At 40.8% G+C, this 18,163-nt stretch overlaps 2 protein-coding genes and 1 long non-coding RNA gene across 3 annotated transcripts in view; 2 read left to right on the top strand and 1 right to left on the bottom strand.

Moving 5' to 3' along the window:
• The first annotated feature begins 1,099 nt into the window (after nucleotides 1-1,099).
• On the top strand, nucleotides 1,100-10,048 carry LOC137181663 (neurogenic differentiation factor 4-like). The gene is made up of 2 exons (XM_067587523.1): nucleotides 1,100-4,159; nucleotides 6,430-10,048. Exon 2 carries the CDS (start codon nucleotides 6,436-6,438, stop codon nucleotides 7,426-7,428), a length of 993 nt encoding a protein of 330 aa, XP_067443624.1. The 5' UTR covers nucleotides 1,100-4,159; nucleotides 6,430-6,435; the 3' UTR covers nucleotides 7,429-10,048.
• Nucleotides 10,049-14,449: 4,401 nt separating this feature from the next.
• The window catches only part of LOC137181659 (zinc finger protein 385A-like), a 32,464-nt gene continuing 28,750 nt past the window's right edge, over nucleotides 14,450-18,163 (top strand). The window contains exon 1 of the mRNA XM_067587517.1: nucleotides 14,450-15,038. Coding sequence (XP_067443618.1) covers nucleotides 15,026-15,038 — 13 coding nt within the window. The 5' untranslated portion in view covers nucleotides 14,450-15,025. The remainder of the gene's footprint in view (nucleotides 15,039-18,163) is intronic.
• LOC137181665 (uncharacterized) overlaps nucleotides 15,045-18,163 on the bottom strand; it is a 38,204-nt gene continuing 35,085 nt past the window's right edge. The window contains exon 5 of the long non-coding RNA XR_010928169.1: nucleotides 15,045-16,184. This is a non-coding gene — a long non-coding RNA (uncharacterized lncRNA). The remainder of the gene's footprint in view (nucleotides 16,185-18,163) is intronic.

Raw genomic sequence — 18,163 nt, 5'->3', positions numbered from 1 at the left:
ATTATAGCTGGCCACCCGCCAGCGTGTCCTCGCATCCCCCCCAAATGGGCTTCTCCTGGCAGATCTCGTGAGCCACCTGACTTTTGTTTTGTAATTATATTATCCCGCTCTCCCTTTAGCATGTTGCAGCTAATGGCTGCGCGGGCCGGCCCAGCTGCACATGCAGAAACAAAGCTGCTTATGGGGCCAGACAATGGACCCGTGGAAAAGGGACGCCTGAAGGCGGTCAGCCAATGAGTACGCACAACAGGGGGCCAACAGAGGGTTTAGGGAAGGGTTAAGGGGGTTTAGGGGTTCAGGCAGAGGGGGGGTGGGTGGGTGACTATTTTATCCAGTAGTGGGGTCCATCAATGAGATGGTTAGTAGGAGGACACATGGTCAACATCACCCCTGTCTCCCCAGGGTCGGTGCTGGGCTGGAGGGAGGTTCAAGTTTGGCTTAGATGCCGGTCATTTCTAAAGTTGATGGGAGACCATGAAACACAGACTAACGTTCATTCTCTGGAGTGTTTTGTGCGCTTTCCAAACAATTTGATGACCATATTGTCATTGCAATGACCAATAGTATTCATTTTAAAGTGGATACCCACATATGTAGAGTAAGAGATACAATCTTGGTCCGCTGAAGTGACCTTGTTATGTTATTGCTGCACCAAAAGTATATCCAAGGCTGCTGATATTGTAGGGAAAAAAAAGATTTTGATTGCTGCATATTCAATTTAGCCACATCCTTAACATGCACACACACAAACAAACACACTCATATGCACATATACACACACACACTTCTCATGCTGTGGTGTTGGCATCTCTCCTAGGATTTCCAGTATGACAGATGGACAAAGCCCACTTTCCCCCACTGTCACACACAGAAGCACTGGGGATTCAGAGGAAGGTCATGTTTGTGTGTGTACTGGAGTGAAGTTTTATCTGTCCTTCATCATAATAACTAATTTCCCATCTAATAAACATACCTAGAAAAGGTTAGGGAGTGCCCTCCGAGCAATGCGGACATGCTGAGTGAGCTGAGCAGCCAGTGGAGAATAGAGGAGCATCTGAGCCACAGACCACTGAAATAAGAGAAATGATTAAGACCATCTGCAGCAGGACTTCATCATGTGTGGCCAGCACTGAGGGACCTGGGGACATTATGGCATACATACTGTACAGGATTCACTTGAGCACCACTTGTAGAACAAGATTGCACAATATAAGTAGGTCAAACTGGAAAAAAACGAATGAAAAAGGGGCAAAAAAGTGTAATTAGTCATGACACACGTTATTTAGCAAAGTGGGATGCAACTCACACTCCCTGAAACAAAATAATAAACAAATTCTAATTTATTTTAGTATCATAAACAGTGTAATGACAGTATGCAGCGGGGAAACAGCCCTCAGCTAGCATAGTCCCCTGCTAGTTCCACTCTGGGGATGCAAGAGGCCCGGCTCCGCTATTCCCATTTCAGGCTGCAGGTGTGAAGTAGGAGAGGCACAGACCCAGGGGGAAGAGCAGTGGGTAAGGTGGTCGGCCTGGGGATGGACGGGGAATGAGAAGAGCGTACTTTGGGTGTGCAGATTACCTACCTCAGGCCTCCCTGTTAAGAGCATGTGGTGCTCTGCTCCGAAATCACGCATATTCTCTGCCTCACTGTTCCCTGATCAGTGAGGATGAGTGTCGGGGGACGAGCCATCCTGTACTGTACTGTTCACCTCTTACATTACTGTGGTTCAGGGACAGATTATGACTATTTATTTGTGGCATATACTCACCTGGAATTAAAACAAGAAAGATTATTTCATTCTTATAATCTGACCAAACAGACTTTTGACACTCTTCATTATAATCTTTTTAAGTTTAGTAAGTATATGTGCCACAATCTAATTACAACCAAGTCTATTATCTTAAAGTGTTGAACTGTCCTACAAGTCTTCAGTTGAAATTTACCAGATTAACTAAAAATGACAGAGTCACCTTACAAAAAGCATAAATTATGCCTGTTCAGACATGAATTACTGTAGTTTCACATACAGCACGTCCATGTTAGTCACCTTTATTTGGGATAGATGTATGTACGCACATCTAAACTGAAGCAGGCAGGTGCTGGACTGAAAGTGAGTAAAAGTTGAAAAACAAAGACACAGCTTGCATACTGCAGGGCTACAATGTCCACATATAATTTATTGCACCAAGGTGACGTTTTGAACAAACCTGCTCTTCATCACACTTGAGTCTGATGAAGAATCACTCTTATTTCTAAAAAAAGAACAATGTTATAAGTGTCACCTTTGTTAAACAGCTCTGAAACACGAGAATCTTTTGCATTTCTTTACTGACTGTTTAGACGTCTCTCCTGAATGTTACAGCCGACGATCCACACATTCATTTTTGCATTTCCTTTCTAAGGTGATTCAAAGCCTCAGATCAAATATGTGTACATGTGGGATTTATATGATCCTTGCAGCTGATCATTTGATCAACAAGTACAAGTGTGATGATAAACTTTTCAGACATGCCATGAAAGCCTTTTACTGATAAAAGTAAAGTCAGCTTGTGGTGGCCCGCATACTTTACGTGGATGATTTTACCACCTTTTAAAAGTCTCTCCCCACTCAATGATGTGTTTTGCTAATTGTTACTTTACTCAGATGTTTGAGCTTCACTGTACAGAATGATGTGTGTGTTTGACACTAGAAGGTTGTTTTCATAGCCTGAGTTTAAGACTAGAGCTGCAATGATAAATTGACTAATTGATTAGTCGATCGACAGAAAATTAATCACCAACTATCTTGCTAATTGATTAACTGCTTAAAGTTATTTTTTAAATAAACAATGTCCAAATTTTCTTTCAACTTCTTTAATGGGAATATTTTCAGGTTCCTTTAGTCTTCTATGATAGTAAACTGAATATCTTTGGGTTGTGGACGTCATCTTGGGCTTTGGGGAACAGTGATTGTCATTTTTCACCATTTTCTGACATTTTATTGACCAAATGACAAATCAGTTGCAGCCCTGTTTATGTGAATAATGTGAAAACTTGAAACTTCCAGTGCACGTACACAGAGAACTGACATAGGAGACATCTTGTGTCCAGTAAGTAAATATCAGAAATGTTCACCTAAACTATTTGAATATTCATAGATTCTTGATTTTACAATTAGAAAGAAGAAGCATGGTTTTAATTAAGTTTAATGTAACTTTTTTGTTGGAAAAATAGAACATTTTTTAATGTCAGTATTTTTATTTTTATTTTTATTTTTAAATGATTACATGTCTGGAAGGAATCTTTACGTCATTTTCAACTTTCAGGATACTAAAATGAAATAAATTTAGCTCCAATGATGATGGAGCTACTCAAAAATACTGACAAGCTAATAAATCATTTCATTTAGAGAGAGCTGCTCAATCATGCAATGTGGGTCATTTTGCTTTAAATGATTGATAATCCAGAGGGCACGGACCTATATTCTGCAACAAATGAGTCCCAAAGACACTCTCGATACTGTAACTGCACACCTCATCTGCTCAGAGCTGCCTCTTGGGAGAAATGAACTTGTTCAACAGCGTATCTCCGCAGTGCGGAGGGATGGATGGCTGGAAGAGGGGACGGAGCAAACACCTGCTCACATGCAACTTCAAGCTGTCACATACAGTTAAGCTCAGCCGACTGAGCGCGTCTCCCCACAGCTCAATGCATAGCCTACGTGCTGCGGATTTGGCGGCCACTCTTCCAAAGCAACAAAGAGCCGGGGCCTCTCCTGCCTGTCTGGAGAATTTCAGAGAGCCTATGCATATCTCCCGGACCCTACACACACACACACACACACACACACACACACACACACACACACACACACACACACACACACACACACACACACACACACACACACACACAGGCGACGAGCCACGGGCCGGCCACGCGCAGCTCCAGCGCGTCAGCAGGAATTGGATGGGAGTGAGGGAGGTGAAGGGGGAGGGAGGAGCTTTATGAGTGGAGGTTAAAGCCAGAGCCCCCGCAGAGTGACCCGCACTGAGACTGGAGACAACACGGTACTTCTTCACTGTCTGATGGACAGAGAGACCGGACTGTGATCCATAGAGAAAAGAAAACTATCATCTGACAAACTTCCAGAGGAGGTCCTGGGACACACCAGCACAGGTACTTGTCTTTAATCTAATTTTATAAATGATTTAATATAATTTTACGCAGCCTGGAAAAGTTGCAGGCCTAAATCAAATGCAGCAATTACTTATATTTCAGTTTGTGACAATTATGTGGTGACATTTTGGCACAGCTTTGGACTGCAACTGACAACTCCATAAAAAAGTCAACAGGCAGTAAATATAGGCCATCTAATGAAAAATATGCAGCCTATAAAAGGCTTAATGTGCCTCAACTGGCATTTAGCAAATAGCTGCCCAAGCACGCAATTTGTGGCGAGACGTTAATATTTCTGGGAATTTCAACTTCAATTCAATCAGTCCTCTGTCTGTCACTGATCTGGGGATGTCGATCTTTCATTTAATCCCATGGTCGTCGCTTCATCCAGGGAGCAAATCCTGCGATGGCCCAGATTGAGGTTGCCTCCTGTCAGTGACTTGATCTCACTGGGATATTACCAGTTCAGAAGTTGACTGGGATTACGCCGAGTGAGTGAGAGAGAGAGGGGGAGGAGGAGGGGGGAGAAAAGGAATGGAAATAGATTATTATATATACATATATATATATAAAAACAGCAAAAATAAATCGTCGTTATTTTCTTTCGTCCAATCAGCCGGCGCGACAGGAGGAGCTGTCCGGTGCTGAAAACGTCGTCCTGGTTTGATAGTAACAAAATAGTTTACAAAATACTTTGTTATGACTATTGATTATTGGTAATGAAAACTTCTAACAGGCTCCATCCTTTACAGAGCTTTAGACAGAGCAATTGGACCAGACACCAAAAGGAAGGTCTCTAAATCCTATTATTAGTTGGATTTTTATATTTAATTTTTCAGCTAACTGTTAAATTATATTTTCTCTAATTCTGTATTGCCCACTGGTCTAAATGCTGTCTTCCTCACTGATGGTGTCCTTTATTAATTCATTGAAAGTAGTCAAATTTAAACATATTTAGTCTTAAAATACTGGAGTCCATAGCCTTTAAAATACCCATTATATGTACGTTTTTAATTGTATAATGTAAACACAAAAATGAAAAAGGACATGACCTCAGTGTCCTTACTGATATCAACAGTCCTGATCCTTCACCACTGTCAAGTCAGTTTTATTTACAGTATCTGATATCACAAATCACAAATTTGCCTCAAGAGGGGTTTAAAGTCTCTACAGAGTACAAAACTCTATCCTTACACCCTCGGTTTAGATTAAAAAACTCCCTGAGTTGCAATCGTAATTACTCATTATCATTATCGTCATGCTTTCATGTCAAGCCAGGAAAAATAAACCATCAACTGATTTATGCTCAGCTACCTGAATACCAGCCAAAGCTTCAACCTGATGTAAAAATGTTCATAGGCTGCCTCATAATCTTAGTATCATTACACAAAGGCTGGATTAGAGCACCCACAGACATCTGTAAGCTTTGGTGAGTCAGGAGTCCGCCAGTTCAAGCAAAGACTGTCAGGTGTTTCCATTCTTCAGTGGTTGAAAAAGTAAGTAGAAGTATCAAAAAAACAAAGTATCATTACAAGTAAAACTTTACTTAAATAAAAGTACAGAAGTGTTATCAGCAAAATGTACCTACAGTATTCATTGTGTACAATGTTTCCTTTCAGAGTGTTAGATTATTATTTTGGACTATTATCACTGTTGCCTTAACATGGATGCAGCATTTTTAAATGCAGCATATTTTGTTGCAGTGGGTTAAGTTGGTGTTAATGTTGGTAGTTTAATTTTATATGTTTGTACATAAGGTCTTATAGTCTACAAAGTAACTAGCAGCTGTCAGATAAATGTAATGTAGCAAAAAGTACAATATTTTGCTCTGATATGCAGTGGAGTGAAAGTATGAAGCATAAAAAGGCATAAAATGTAACATAAAATGGAAATACTAAAGTACAAGCACCTCAAAGGTGTGCTTACAGTAAGTATGGTACTTAAACGCACTTAGTTACTCTCAACCACTGACATTCTTCCTCTGTGGTTGTATATGGAATATATATATATACATACACACACACACACACACACACACGCACACACACACACACACACACACACATATATATATATTACATTCATGATGTCCCCTGCAATAACAAAGTGCATAGATTGCATAAACATAATATCAGTATAGTTGATTTCCTCTATTGATCATCATGTCCATGTTTTTCTGAAATGAATACATAAGACAACAGGATCATTTATAAATGTCAGTATTTTCACCACATCACATGTGTTTGACAAAGATTCTCTCTTGTTTCTAGAGGACTATGATGATTAAACCGTACGTGAGACAAGGGGATGGCGAGGAGGACGTCAGCCCTCTGCAGTGGATGGATGGCGACATGAGCTCACCTGATGGAGACGCGTCATCACACCACTACAGAGCGAGTGGCGTTAACCAGCAGGCCAGGGAGGTGGGGAGTGAGGATGCAGAGGAAGATGAAGAGGACGAAGAGGAAGGACAAGATGATGAAAACGGGTCCAAGCGGCGGGGGCCTAAGAGAAAGCGGATGACCAAGGCCCGGCAGGAACGCTTCCGTGCCAGGCGTGTAAAGGCCAACGCCAGGGAGCGCTCACGTATGCATGGTTTAAACGACGCGCTGGAGAACCTGCGCAGCATCATGCCCTGTCACTCCAAAACCCAGAAACTGTCCAAGATTGAGACACTACGGTTGGCCCGCAACTACATTTGTGCTCTGTCCGAGGCCCTGGAGGGGGGTCTTTCCACAGAGAGCAGAGCTTTCATGGAGACCATGTGTAAAGGCCTCTCGCAGCCCACCACCAACCTTGTCGCAGGCTGTCTGCAGCTGGGTCAGACTCCAGGTGTCGGGGTGAGGCCTGAGGACAGACACGGAGTTCGGGCCCCGTCTACTCCTCTCGGTGGCGTGGTGAGCTACTCCTCTCCTGGCCTGCCGAGTCCGCCGTACGGTACTTTTGACTCTGCTCACCTGCTTCACCTGAGGGCGATGAAAGGAGGAGTGTATGAGAATCACTCACCAAATGAGTACAACGCCGGCGGAGTGGGGACCCCTCCTTACGAAGGCCCCCCTACACCACCTCTGAGCATCAGCAACAACCTGGTGCCCAAACAGGAACCTTCACCCCACTACTTACCCCCACATCACTACTCGCCCTCCCCTGCAGATCAAGGCCTGTATCAGACTCAGACCGGCTACGACGTACACATAGAGGGGCCGTATGACTCCTACCATCCGCCGCACATGCCCCCCCGACAGATAACCCCCATCTACAGAGACTAAGATGGATCAGGAGGGTCGATTCTGCTTCAGCCATCGACACAACCTGACTGATTGAGTCCGCTCTTCGATTCTTCATGAACACTGACTGACGTCTCTTAAGACCTTCTCAGTAGAAAGACTGAAAGTAGAAGAACTGTAGAATAAAACTGCTTTGTTTACACGTGTGCTGCACAATAGATTAGCACTAAACATCGTTGAAATTAGAAAATACTTGATTTAAAACATTTTCCTACATTACCAAATGTTTTAAGGGCCTTTTAAGTCCTAACAAGAAATTTCACTTTGACCACATAGTCGTGATGGATTATCTGCTACATCCTGTTAATATAAGCACTTCCAATTTAGCTTTGGTAACATCAGATGTTCTACATAAATTAAAGTATTTTTATTTATTCTCTAATTTAATACAGTATATATGGGCTTTGTTCTGATGTGCCAGTGTGTGTTTGGTTTTTCCTTTTGTATATATATTTGTGGTCAAGGCTTCTCTTTGTTTGCTACTTAGATTGATAGTTTCTCTCTTTTTTCTTTCTTTTGTGTCCTGTTTTCTTTGTTGTGTATTATTTTCATGTTTTGCACTCAAAAACGCATTCAGAGGTAGATTTCATAGCACAATGTAGCCGATCATCGGAGGGTGTTGTCTGCAGAGGGAAGATGTTTTGATTTGTAGACAAAGAAAAATGAAATGGGAGAAAATGAGCGAGGAGTTTAAGTGGGAGACAAGAAAAACTGTCATTCTCAGGTTAACATTGGATATAATATCTCCAACAAACTTTGCATTGGATACAATGTAATTTTTTACTATTTTTAATTTTTGTTGAATAATTGATGTTATTAAAATATTAAAAATCCAATCAGCTAATGGATTCTGTGGTTGATTTTTGTTAAAGTAGTTGAAACATAGACTGAAATGTCCTGGGCTGATGTCAACACATTAGTCTTCATCTTTTTGTCTCATACTACACCTTCAGCATTTCAGCATCCTGTTTACTCGCTATTTTGTTTCTCATTTTTCTACCCAGATCTCATGGTTTAGCGGCACTAATCCTCTGGCCGTCTTTTAATGAAAGGGCGGCTATGCAAGGCGGGATTGTAAGATAAAGATTTATGATTAACGTGGCTGCCCGGCCACACAGATCCTCTCCTTCACTGACACTGGGACGGCATAATGCTGTCCTGAAATTCACTCAGACCACAACTTTACACTCACATATGTAATAAACGTGTGTAAATTTATACCCTTGACCTTTCAAATACAGAGGCATTTATAATACCTAAATCAAGATTTATGGGGGTGAAGAACTTTCCCATTGTTGATGTATCGATAAATAATTAGAGAAACATTAAAGCTGGAAAAGAAAACATAATAAAGTAGAACAATTGAAGAGGTAAAAATTAATACCAGGTTGGAAATATAAAACCAAGGTGAGAAAATGATAAAGACAATAACAGACATCTGATCTAAAAGCAGCCACTTCTGTTCATTCATGTGTCTACACTGGTCAGTGTGAAGGCCACCCACTGAGAGGTCAGTTGGGAAGGGTCACAAGGTCACACTGGGTCACAGCTAACTGGTGGGAATGGTCTGAAAGAGTCACCAGTTGCATCATCACTCTGCTGGTCAATTTGTCTTTCTGCATCTTTCCCATCTAGAACAGTGAGCGCTAGATAAGTATGATGTTAGAGGTTATATTATGGATGAAACACTCATAATCCTGATGAGCATCCCACGCTTGACCTGCGTTTGGGAGAAATATATCGCTTTGTTTTCACAAGGATTAGTATAAGCCTGTGTGTATGTGTATGTGTGTGTGTGTGTGTGTGTTTTGCGTTTGCAGTACTTACCAGGGAAACCAGGGACTGACTCTGAAGAGTGTGATGAATAACAAAAACAAGACATTTTCGTGCTCTTAAGAGGCACAGACGATCCCAAGACAAGACATGTAGGATATTCCTTCTTTTATCCACATGACGGAATAAAAACAGATGATGGACTAATGTCTCGAGAAAATAAACCATTTACCATTTGAAAAAGGCAGTTTTTCACCCAAGTCAAACAAAGGACTGCAATTGCCCTTACCCTTTTTGACCCTTGACCCCTTTTGACTAGACACTGGTCTAAATCTGGAGGCTACAATAGCAGCAGAGATACCACAGCGCTGCTCCGCTCTTCTAAAAGATATTTTTTATTTCAGCCAGCTAGTTTCCTGGTCAAAAAAGAAACTTTTGTTCATAATATTGTCAATATTCAACAGTAGCAGCTCTCTACTGCCTGAACATTATAAGTTAACAATATCATATATATACTACAAAATACATGAGAGTGTATGTGTGTGTTCTAGTAAGTGTATGTATGTGTATTCCTGTGTGTGCACAACTTGCGTGCATGGTTGTGTTATTTGGGATAAAACAGTATTAAGCAGCTGATCAGAGCTCAGTGTCTGAACTGTTGCATTAACTCGCTAATCCTGAGGGGAGAGAGGCAGTCGGGCCACAGCTTCTCATCCCCTCCGCTGCACAACGAAATGCAGCTATTGTGCACGTCAACACAAAGCGTCAGGCGGTGATAAACACTCACTCAGGAAACCAATAAATACATTTTCAATTCAAATGCTTTGCAGAAAAAGTGTATGTATATGTATATATATATATATATATATATATATACATATACATATACATATAGGCATGTGAGGAGTGATTGAACTGCCAGGAGATGCATTTGTGAGTATTGAATCTGTACATGAGGAGAGTAGAATTGTGCTGCCACCAAGTGGTGAAAGATTTTGCTAAAATGAAGTAATTGGTTGGATGAAAGATGAGCATTTAGCCACTAGGTGTCACCATTAGACAATCTGCTGCAGCTGTACAGTCTGGCTGAAGCCCTCTGAATGAGCTGTAGTGGAAAAAGATTGACATGCTCCTTTACTGCTTGGCATTTCTGCAGATGATGAGTGAAGGCGCTCATTATGGATTTAGATTCATCTGTTAAACATGTTCTGTTGGAAAACCTCACAGCTTGTTGTAGAGTGCAAATTAAACATTTGTCAGTAGTGTTGCACAAATCCAGCATGATTTCTGTGGAGGTAGAGTGAATTAAACAGACAACATTTGGTGCGATCTCGTCCGTTAAACACAACTTGCCAGCAGAGTGAGTGAAGAGTGGGAATAGAATTAACCTATTTACATGTAAACTGGTTGATGCAGTGTGTTTGGATCAGAATAATCAGGCTAATGAAGGTACCTGGGGACTCTGCTCAATCAGAAATCTGCGTGCTGTCCTCTCTATCCAGCTTGCGATAGTATCAAACTCTGTAATTATTCACCATGAAAGGACATGAAAAAGGATTAATCAAGGAAATCTGACTGATTAAATCTTCAAAGGCAGCACTGAAGAGCATGGGCTAATAGGAAGGAGGGATGTGGTCGGTGCTTTTATCCTTGAGGTGGAAAAATGAGGAACAAAAGCAGACAGTGCTCTCCAGGACTGCTGGCAAACTCAGTGGAGAGCAGCTGACAACAAAACACCACAACTGGCAAAATTTGAAATAAAACTCTTATTTGGGTTAAACGTTGTTGTTTGTCAAATTTCACTTTGTGGGAATGCACTTTCTTTCACAGACAGTAAAACAAATTATGTGTTTAATAAATCTGATGGAGGTGGGTCTTTATGTTTAATCTAGAATCAATCACACAATGTTATTAGTTGAGTAACAAATGTGTTGAATTCCTGCAATCTGTCAGAAAAAGAAAATGCAACGTTTCAGTCAAAGACCATCAATAATGAAACAACATCTTAATACAAGGCTGCAACAACCAATCAAAAATGGGTCAAATCTCAAACACCAAACACAATAATTGATGACTGAGAAAAACAATAGCTACATATAATAAAAACTGAAAAATGGAAATAGAAAAAAACTAGATTGGCAATGTCAGTGATGGAATGTAACCAAGCAGATTTAATCAAGTGCTAGATTAAAGTACACATTTTATGTACTTTATACTTCTACTGTGCTGCATTTATTTACTTCTACTATAATTTACATATTAAGATTTTTTATAGTTGAAACTACTCAATAATAGAATTGGTTCCACCTCAACCAACAGTAAAACACAGTACTGCATCAGCAGTAATAATATCATACATAAAAATATAACTCTCCATTCAAAAGGGTCATTGAGTTTACTTTTGATACTTTAAGTACATTTTGCTATTAATACTTACATGTAAGCAACATTTTTGATGCAGGATTTATACTTAAGCTTTAATGCTTTACAGCATTTACTTATGTAAATGATCTGAACACTTCCTCCACCACTGGGAAATGCAAAATGAGTGAATCTTAACAACAGGAGAAGTTTAAAAAATTAAGGGAGAAGAGAAGGAAGCTCAGAGAACAAGTTGCATAATGAGCCAAAAATCTGGCATCAATCCTTTTTCTCTAAAAAAAAAAGTGTTTAAAATTTCAAGAAAATACAGAATTCTGAATTTTTGGGTCATTTTTATCATGAAGTTCTATATTTCTAGAGAAGACAGTAGCTTGTTATACTGAACCAGTTCATGATCTCCTGTCCAGCTATAAACATGGTGTCCAGCAGTTGGCCTTGTACGACCTCCCTCTGAAGTAGAAATTCCCTCTGATGACTTATAGGCTACTTATTGTCAGAGACAACTGCCAACTTTGGCAAAAAAATTATGTGAACAGGGAGCCATAAAAAATGTGACTGCATCTTTGTGGCCAAAGGTAGTTTAATTTTCTGGTTGAATGAGTTGTTACATCCGTCCGAACGGCCCCACATGTCGAGGGGAATGGTATGTAAACACTGATGAGCCATATATAGATCAGAGAGAGAGAGGGGAATGCAATGCCCTGCATTTCTCCGCCTGATGTAATGCTGAGCGTTCTTGTAAAAATTTTATTGCAGAGCGGAGGAAGAGAATAGTTTAGAGAGAGAGAAGAGTGACCCTGAGAGGGAGAGGGGGGAGGCAACACTGTGTGTGTGTGTGTGTGTGTAACAGTATCCCCCTGGTGAAATGTGCTTACTGCTCCAGTTCGCTGTCCTTCCCCACTGTCCCTTAACCTAACCCCTATGTGGCGTGTTGCCAGAAGGTGTTGGTGTTTGTGTGTCCATATTATGCAAAATAAATAAAAGTGAAGGTGTCTGACTTAAATTAAACTAGGATATAAGTTTACATGGGCATCTGCTCCTCAGAAGTGGCACTGTGGGACCCTGCCAAGCCTGACAGGACGGTCCCATTACTACTTTTACTGCTTTTACTGCTAGCATTAAACACTTGGGTTTTTTTAAACAGCTTCTCATTTACACAAGAGTACTTGACACACACACGGAGTGTCATTAAATTGTTCATATAGCTTTGAGAGACTGCAGGCTACTTTACTCACATTACTCAGCATATTCTGTAAGTGACTTGTAAGGCACAAGACAGAGCCAAGCTGACTTCTTGACAGACCTTTTAGCATATCAGAAATACACTGACATTTACTGGACGGTGCGCCATGCGTCAATCTCACCTCAGTCCTTGCCTCCTGCTCCTCCACCCAATACTGCCCTAACTCTCCAAAACAACACTTGCAAGCACATTTATGATATCCGATCTGAATTTACACCTTAACTGGCAACATATTAGCCCATGGGAGTGGCACAGTATCGTGTTTTTTATCTGTGTGACTGTGCTCATCTCTTGGCTGTCCACATTTCTGTTTCATCATCCCAGCAATTCCTGCACATCACTTGTGTTTCACTGGATGATAAATTGAACGGCGTAATGAGAGATTGAGAGGTTGAGAGTGCTTTGGACTTTTCGGTGGATCAGCAATTTAAAGATGGCTTCCTACTGTAATATTTACCTCTTGATGTTTGATGCTTTGCACTGTAGGATGTGAGTGAGAGAAAAGCAACTGCAGCAGGAAGCAGCTCATGAGGAGAAAGAGTTTGGAAGATACTGTACAGTTGAGACCATCTTTGCATTTTCATTCACACTGTACCCCAGTGACTGTAACTGGATTAAAGCACTTGATTACAGAATTTCCAAATAATCGTCAGCGTAAAGATCTGTCTTATTATTGGGTTGATGTCTGGAGGGATGTCTCAAGGAAATCTGATTAGTAACAATACAAAAAGAAAAGATAAAAGAAAAAGGCAAAATGTATAAAATTCTCTATCATTGTAGAAGTCATTTAAGATCGTAAAACTGATTTATGCGGTGATATAGTGCATTTTCAAGAAAATCAATTGAGAAACAGTTTATGGATACAATTACCAGACAGGAATGTCTGTTGGTTGGCTACTCAAGCAAATTCAGTATGTGGCAAATCAAGACAAATCACCACAATGATGCAAAAATCACATAAAAATCCCACATCGCCATAAGTAATCAATCTTGCACAGTGATTTGCAACATAAACCCAGAGAAATTAAAGAAATAGCTACCACAGTATAGACAGTATATCAACTTTATATTGTCTCATGGTGTAAATCATCATAAATATCATCTTGATGACGCTTGGGGGGCTGTGAAAACTCCAGAGACAACGATGGATGCAACATGTTATCCTGTTTTCCAAAGTTTATTGGGTTACTTAAATTTTTTGCATTAATTCCAAGACAGCATGATTAATGTGTTAAGCTACATGACAATTGCAAGACTTGCAGTTTTATTGCAGATTTTTTCCTTTCATCTCGATGTCAACTCATAAATGTAAATGTGCATATAACCTCTGAGATTGATGGGATGGTGCATGGAAACTTTCCTTCACATATACAGTAGTATTGCAGTCATGCTGGCACACTTATAAGATATGTAAGCCATCTGTTTCATCCGCCAATCATATTTCCCTTTGCTTCGCCTCTCAGGTTTCATCGACTTGCCACCCTCCTCCTCCTCCTCCTCCTCCTCCTCCTCCCCAACAACACATGCACACTCCAACCCTTGTTTCCTCTGATCTGCCATCCGTCGCCGGGGTCCCCCCCACCCCCCACCCCTCCTCCTCCTCTGTCCTGCCCCTCCTGTTCCTTTACACTCTCTCTGCCTGTCTTCTCCCTCCTTCCACAGTTGTCCTCACATATTAGGTGACAACGTCCTAAGAAGCAGAATTAGCCTCTGGAATCTTGTGCACTTGTTTCCTTCGCTTTCCGGGAAGGTGGTGATGGCATGAGGGGGGAAAACACAGAGAAAAACGTAGAAAAACCAAGAGACGCAGTGGGGTTTCGCATGAATTAACAGAGGGTAAAGACTGTGGGGAAGACTGGAGAGGATCTGAGAACAGTAGACAGATGAAGAAGCTGAACATGAAGACGCTGGTTGTTTGATGCAGCCACACTGTGGACATGTGGCCGCCCGCGCCGAGCGTTTCCCTCTCCACTCTCCAGCCGACTGGTGCGAGGTCTGCTCTCACGCCGCTGAGTGCTACTTTATTTATCTCTCCACAGTAACGTGAGCATACGTCTTGTTTATCCCGTTCAAAGACGACTCTGAATTACTTTATGCTGGCTGACACACTGACCTCTGGACTATCTACCGGACGAAGGACCCGGATCACTTCGAGAGCCTCGTGAGGAACAAAGGCGACCAATGTGGGGCTCAGGTAAGACCATAAACTGACCACTGAGCAATGCACAACCACATGCAACTCTGAGCATTCCTCCTTTGATCACCTTAAATCGAACTGAGAGGCGGCTAAGCCCAGATCCCCCTCATTATTGCGATATTCTGAGCAGAAATAAAGAGTAAATAACAGTCTTACACAAGGCTTTGAAGGTTTCTCTCTCCAGTCCCCTGCAAACATCAGCACTCAGCGTCAGACAAGACTTTGCACTTAGTAATAGTCTGACCCCTGACCTTTCACATACATCATTGGTATGATGAAGGAGCAGAGAGAAAGTAGAGTTAGTCAGCTGTACTTTTCCTGACATTCCTGACCAAATAGCTCCTCCGTCGACACATGACGACGCAGGAGAGAAGAGTTTGGTAGATGCAGGAGAAATAATGAGCAATGCCTACTAAAGTCAAGAGACAAGAGAAGTGAAGTGTTTTATGTTTTATAAACTAGTGCTTCAAATGATTATTTAGTGTTAGCTCAAACTGTAATAAAGGCAAAAATAAAAAATTTGGTAATTCTGTGATGAATAATTTAAGGCACATTGGGTCGTGCGCAAAGCTTCAAATGTGTCTCAAGCTAAATATAAAAGCAAAAAATTTCAGCAAAAAAAAAAAAAAGAATTATCTGGAATTTAAAAACTCTTCTCTCCCTGCAATCTTGATTTGTGGATACAAAATCTGTTTTAAATCAAGTTGAGCTCTCTGAAACCAAGCAGCTTAAGCCTTTGTTTACAAGTGCTTTTGAGAATTTACTTTGTGCTTACATTTATTGGACGGTGAAGAAAAACAGAGAGAAGAAGAGTGAGAAAAGTCTTAAGCTGCTTTGCTCATGCAGTTTTTATTCAGCAAAAATTGAATTGTAATATGAGGTTATCTACAAATATGCTTGAGCAAATTATATGTTTTGAAAAGAAAAAAAGAGTTTTAGTTGTGTATCAAACCATGATCCATCATCATGTAGATCTGATGGGGACTTTCTGCCTCCTCATTGTACAGAGTTGTGTATTTAGTCCGGTGTTTCTGCGTATGTGCAGTGCGAGCCGGTCATTCCCTCTCTATTCTAGTGACACCTATTTTAACCTCTGAGGTGCAGTAAACAGCCGCTCTGCTGTGTGCCAGGACTGCCATCGCTCTGCCATCAGAGGAGAAACAAACTCAGTTAGTCACCTTACATCAAATTGATTTACAACCCAACACGGCTGGCTGCCTTTCAGTCATGGCGTATGAAACATTGCTTCAGTCCTTCAGCTCTGGACAACTGCAGTGTCACAGAACAGCACAGACAACAGAACCAGTTAAAGAGGTGTTCTCGCCTTGATTTTTGAGACAGATTGATTACTTGAAGCATTTTTAAAATGTACATGACAGATGGCAGAAAGTTGAGTGTTTTATGAGCTGCTTTCATTTGTCTGTTGGCTTTAACCTGTAAGTGGCTGACTAAGCACGTGCTTAAGGCTGTTTCATTGGTGTTTGACATCAATGAAGACTTCATCAAACATTGGTAGGACTCCTCAGGATTCACCGCTAACGATCACAACTAAAATTAGAGTGTAACAAGTCTGTTGACACAGTTATGGTCTCCTGGGGCAGAGAATGACAGGATGGTAGAGGTCACATGCACATATTGTAATCGCACACACACACACACACACACACACACACACACACACACACACACACACACACACACACACACACACACACACACACAGGTCTTCTGACAGCTCTGCTCACTACCTACATTTACTCCCTACACCCTTAACCTAACTTTAATCATTACATCTGTACATTTTGGGAATACTCCTTACCACCAAAGACAAAAGGAGTTTTCAAGTAATTTGTTTGTGTGACAAGAAGAATGTAACTTCACCTCTGTGTGCTTTAACAAAGTCACACTGTTCACTAGGCATCATGTTACAGCATTAAAATATAACAGATTTCTTCTAAAAAAAAAAGTTAATAAGTTAATCTAAAACCCTGATGAAGGGAAACCAGTAAAAATTATCTTATGAACAAGCCATGTAGTCAATGAAGCAGTGGGACAAGTCTGCCTCTCTCACAAAATATTTCTCTTTTCCCTTTTATAGTTTGACCAAAAAAGAATAAAAAGAGAGATGAGAGTGAGTTCAAAACTCTGAAAGGCTAGTAAGTGGGTCATATGTTGTTTTTTGTTGTTATTTTGTTTTTTGTTTTGTTTTTTGTCAAGAATTACTTTCATACAGAACTTCCTCTTCATTGGCATCAAATTAAATAGTTTTTCGATAAATATACAATAGATAAAAAATATAAATACAAGGCCCATAACAGATTTGTGTATCACAAACACAAACAGGCAGCAGTCTAAAAAATGTCTTCCAGGCAACAGCAACAACATTTCTTTCATTCAACCATAACTTCAACCAACTACTGTTTACTGTCAATTTGTGTTGAGTCATTTTTTGCCACATCGATAAAGCTGCTGTAACTCTGTTAGCCCCTTACTCACTAAAGGGAAAAAAAAAACAGTTTTATAAACCAATTTCACTCATGAATTTAAATAATAACAAACATCTAAACATATAGGCCTGCATCTCCACCACACCTGTGCAGTGAAACTACATCGAACAATGCTGAGAAAAACTGGCCCCTGGTTGAACCTTGCTGCAGACTGTCAGTAAAAGCTGCTGATTATAACTTTGACTCTGCTCCTGCATGTGTGAGGTCCTGAAGTTTTCCTTTGCATACATTTGGATGGTATAAGAGCTTATTTGAGCTCATCCTTTCAAAGCCATAACTACTGTGTTCTCCCATCCTGACAATAACATCCTTTACCTCTTTAGCTCTAAAGGCTTTTTCCAGCAAAGTGTTTCAATAAATGAACATCTTACACACACACACACACACACACACACATACACACACACATACATGCAGGATGATGTGTCACCTGAGTCCAGAGGTCTGGTTTCAGTTTCCCATGGTGACATCCATTAAAGTCATGCTGTGTGTGCCCTTCCACCCTCAGACAGCCACATTAGCACCTGGCCCATTGGCCACAACAATACACCTACCTGCATTATTCAGCCCGACTCCACTAATGAGGAAACCTTATCTCTCTCTCACACACACACA

Source organism: Thunnus thynnus, chromosome 4, assembly GCF_963924715.1.
Source record: "Thunnus thynnus chromosome 4, fThuThy2.1, whole genome shotgun sequence".
Taxonomy (NCBI): Eukaryota; Metazoa; Chordata; class Actinopteri; order Scombriformes; family Scombridae; genus Thunnus; species Thunnus thynnus.
The sequence above is the reverse complement of the archived record's forward strand: the minus strand, read 5'-3'. Positions and strand labels throughout refer to the sequence as shown.

What these genes read in the sequence shown, in the direction of transcription:
- LOC137181663 (XM_067587523.1), top strand. Translation starts at nt 6,436, where the DNA reads ATGATGATTAAACCGTACGTGAGACAAGGGGATGGCGAGGAGGACGTC.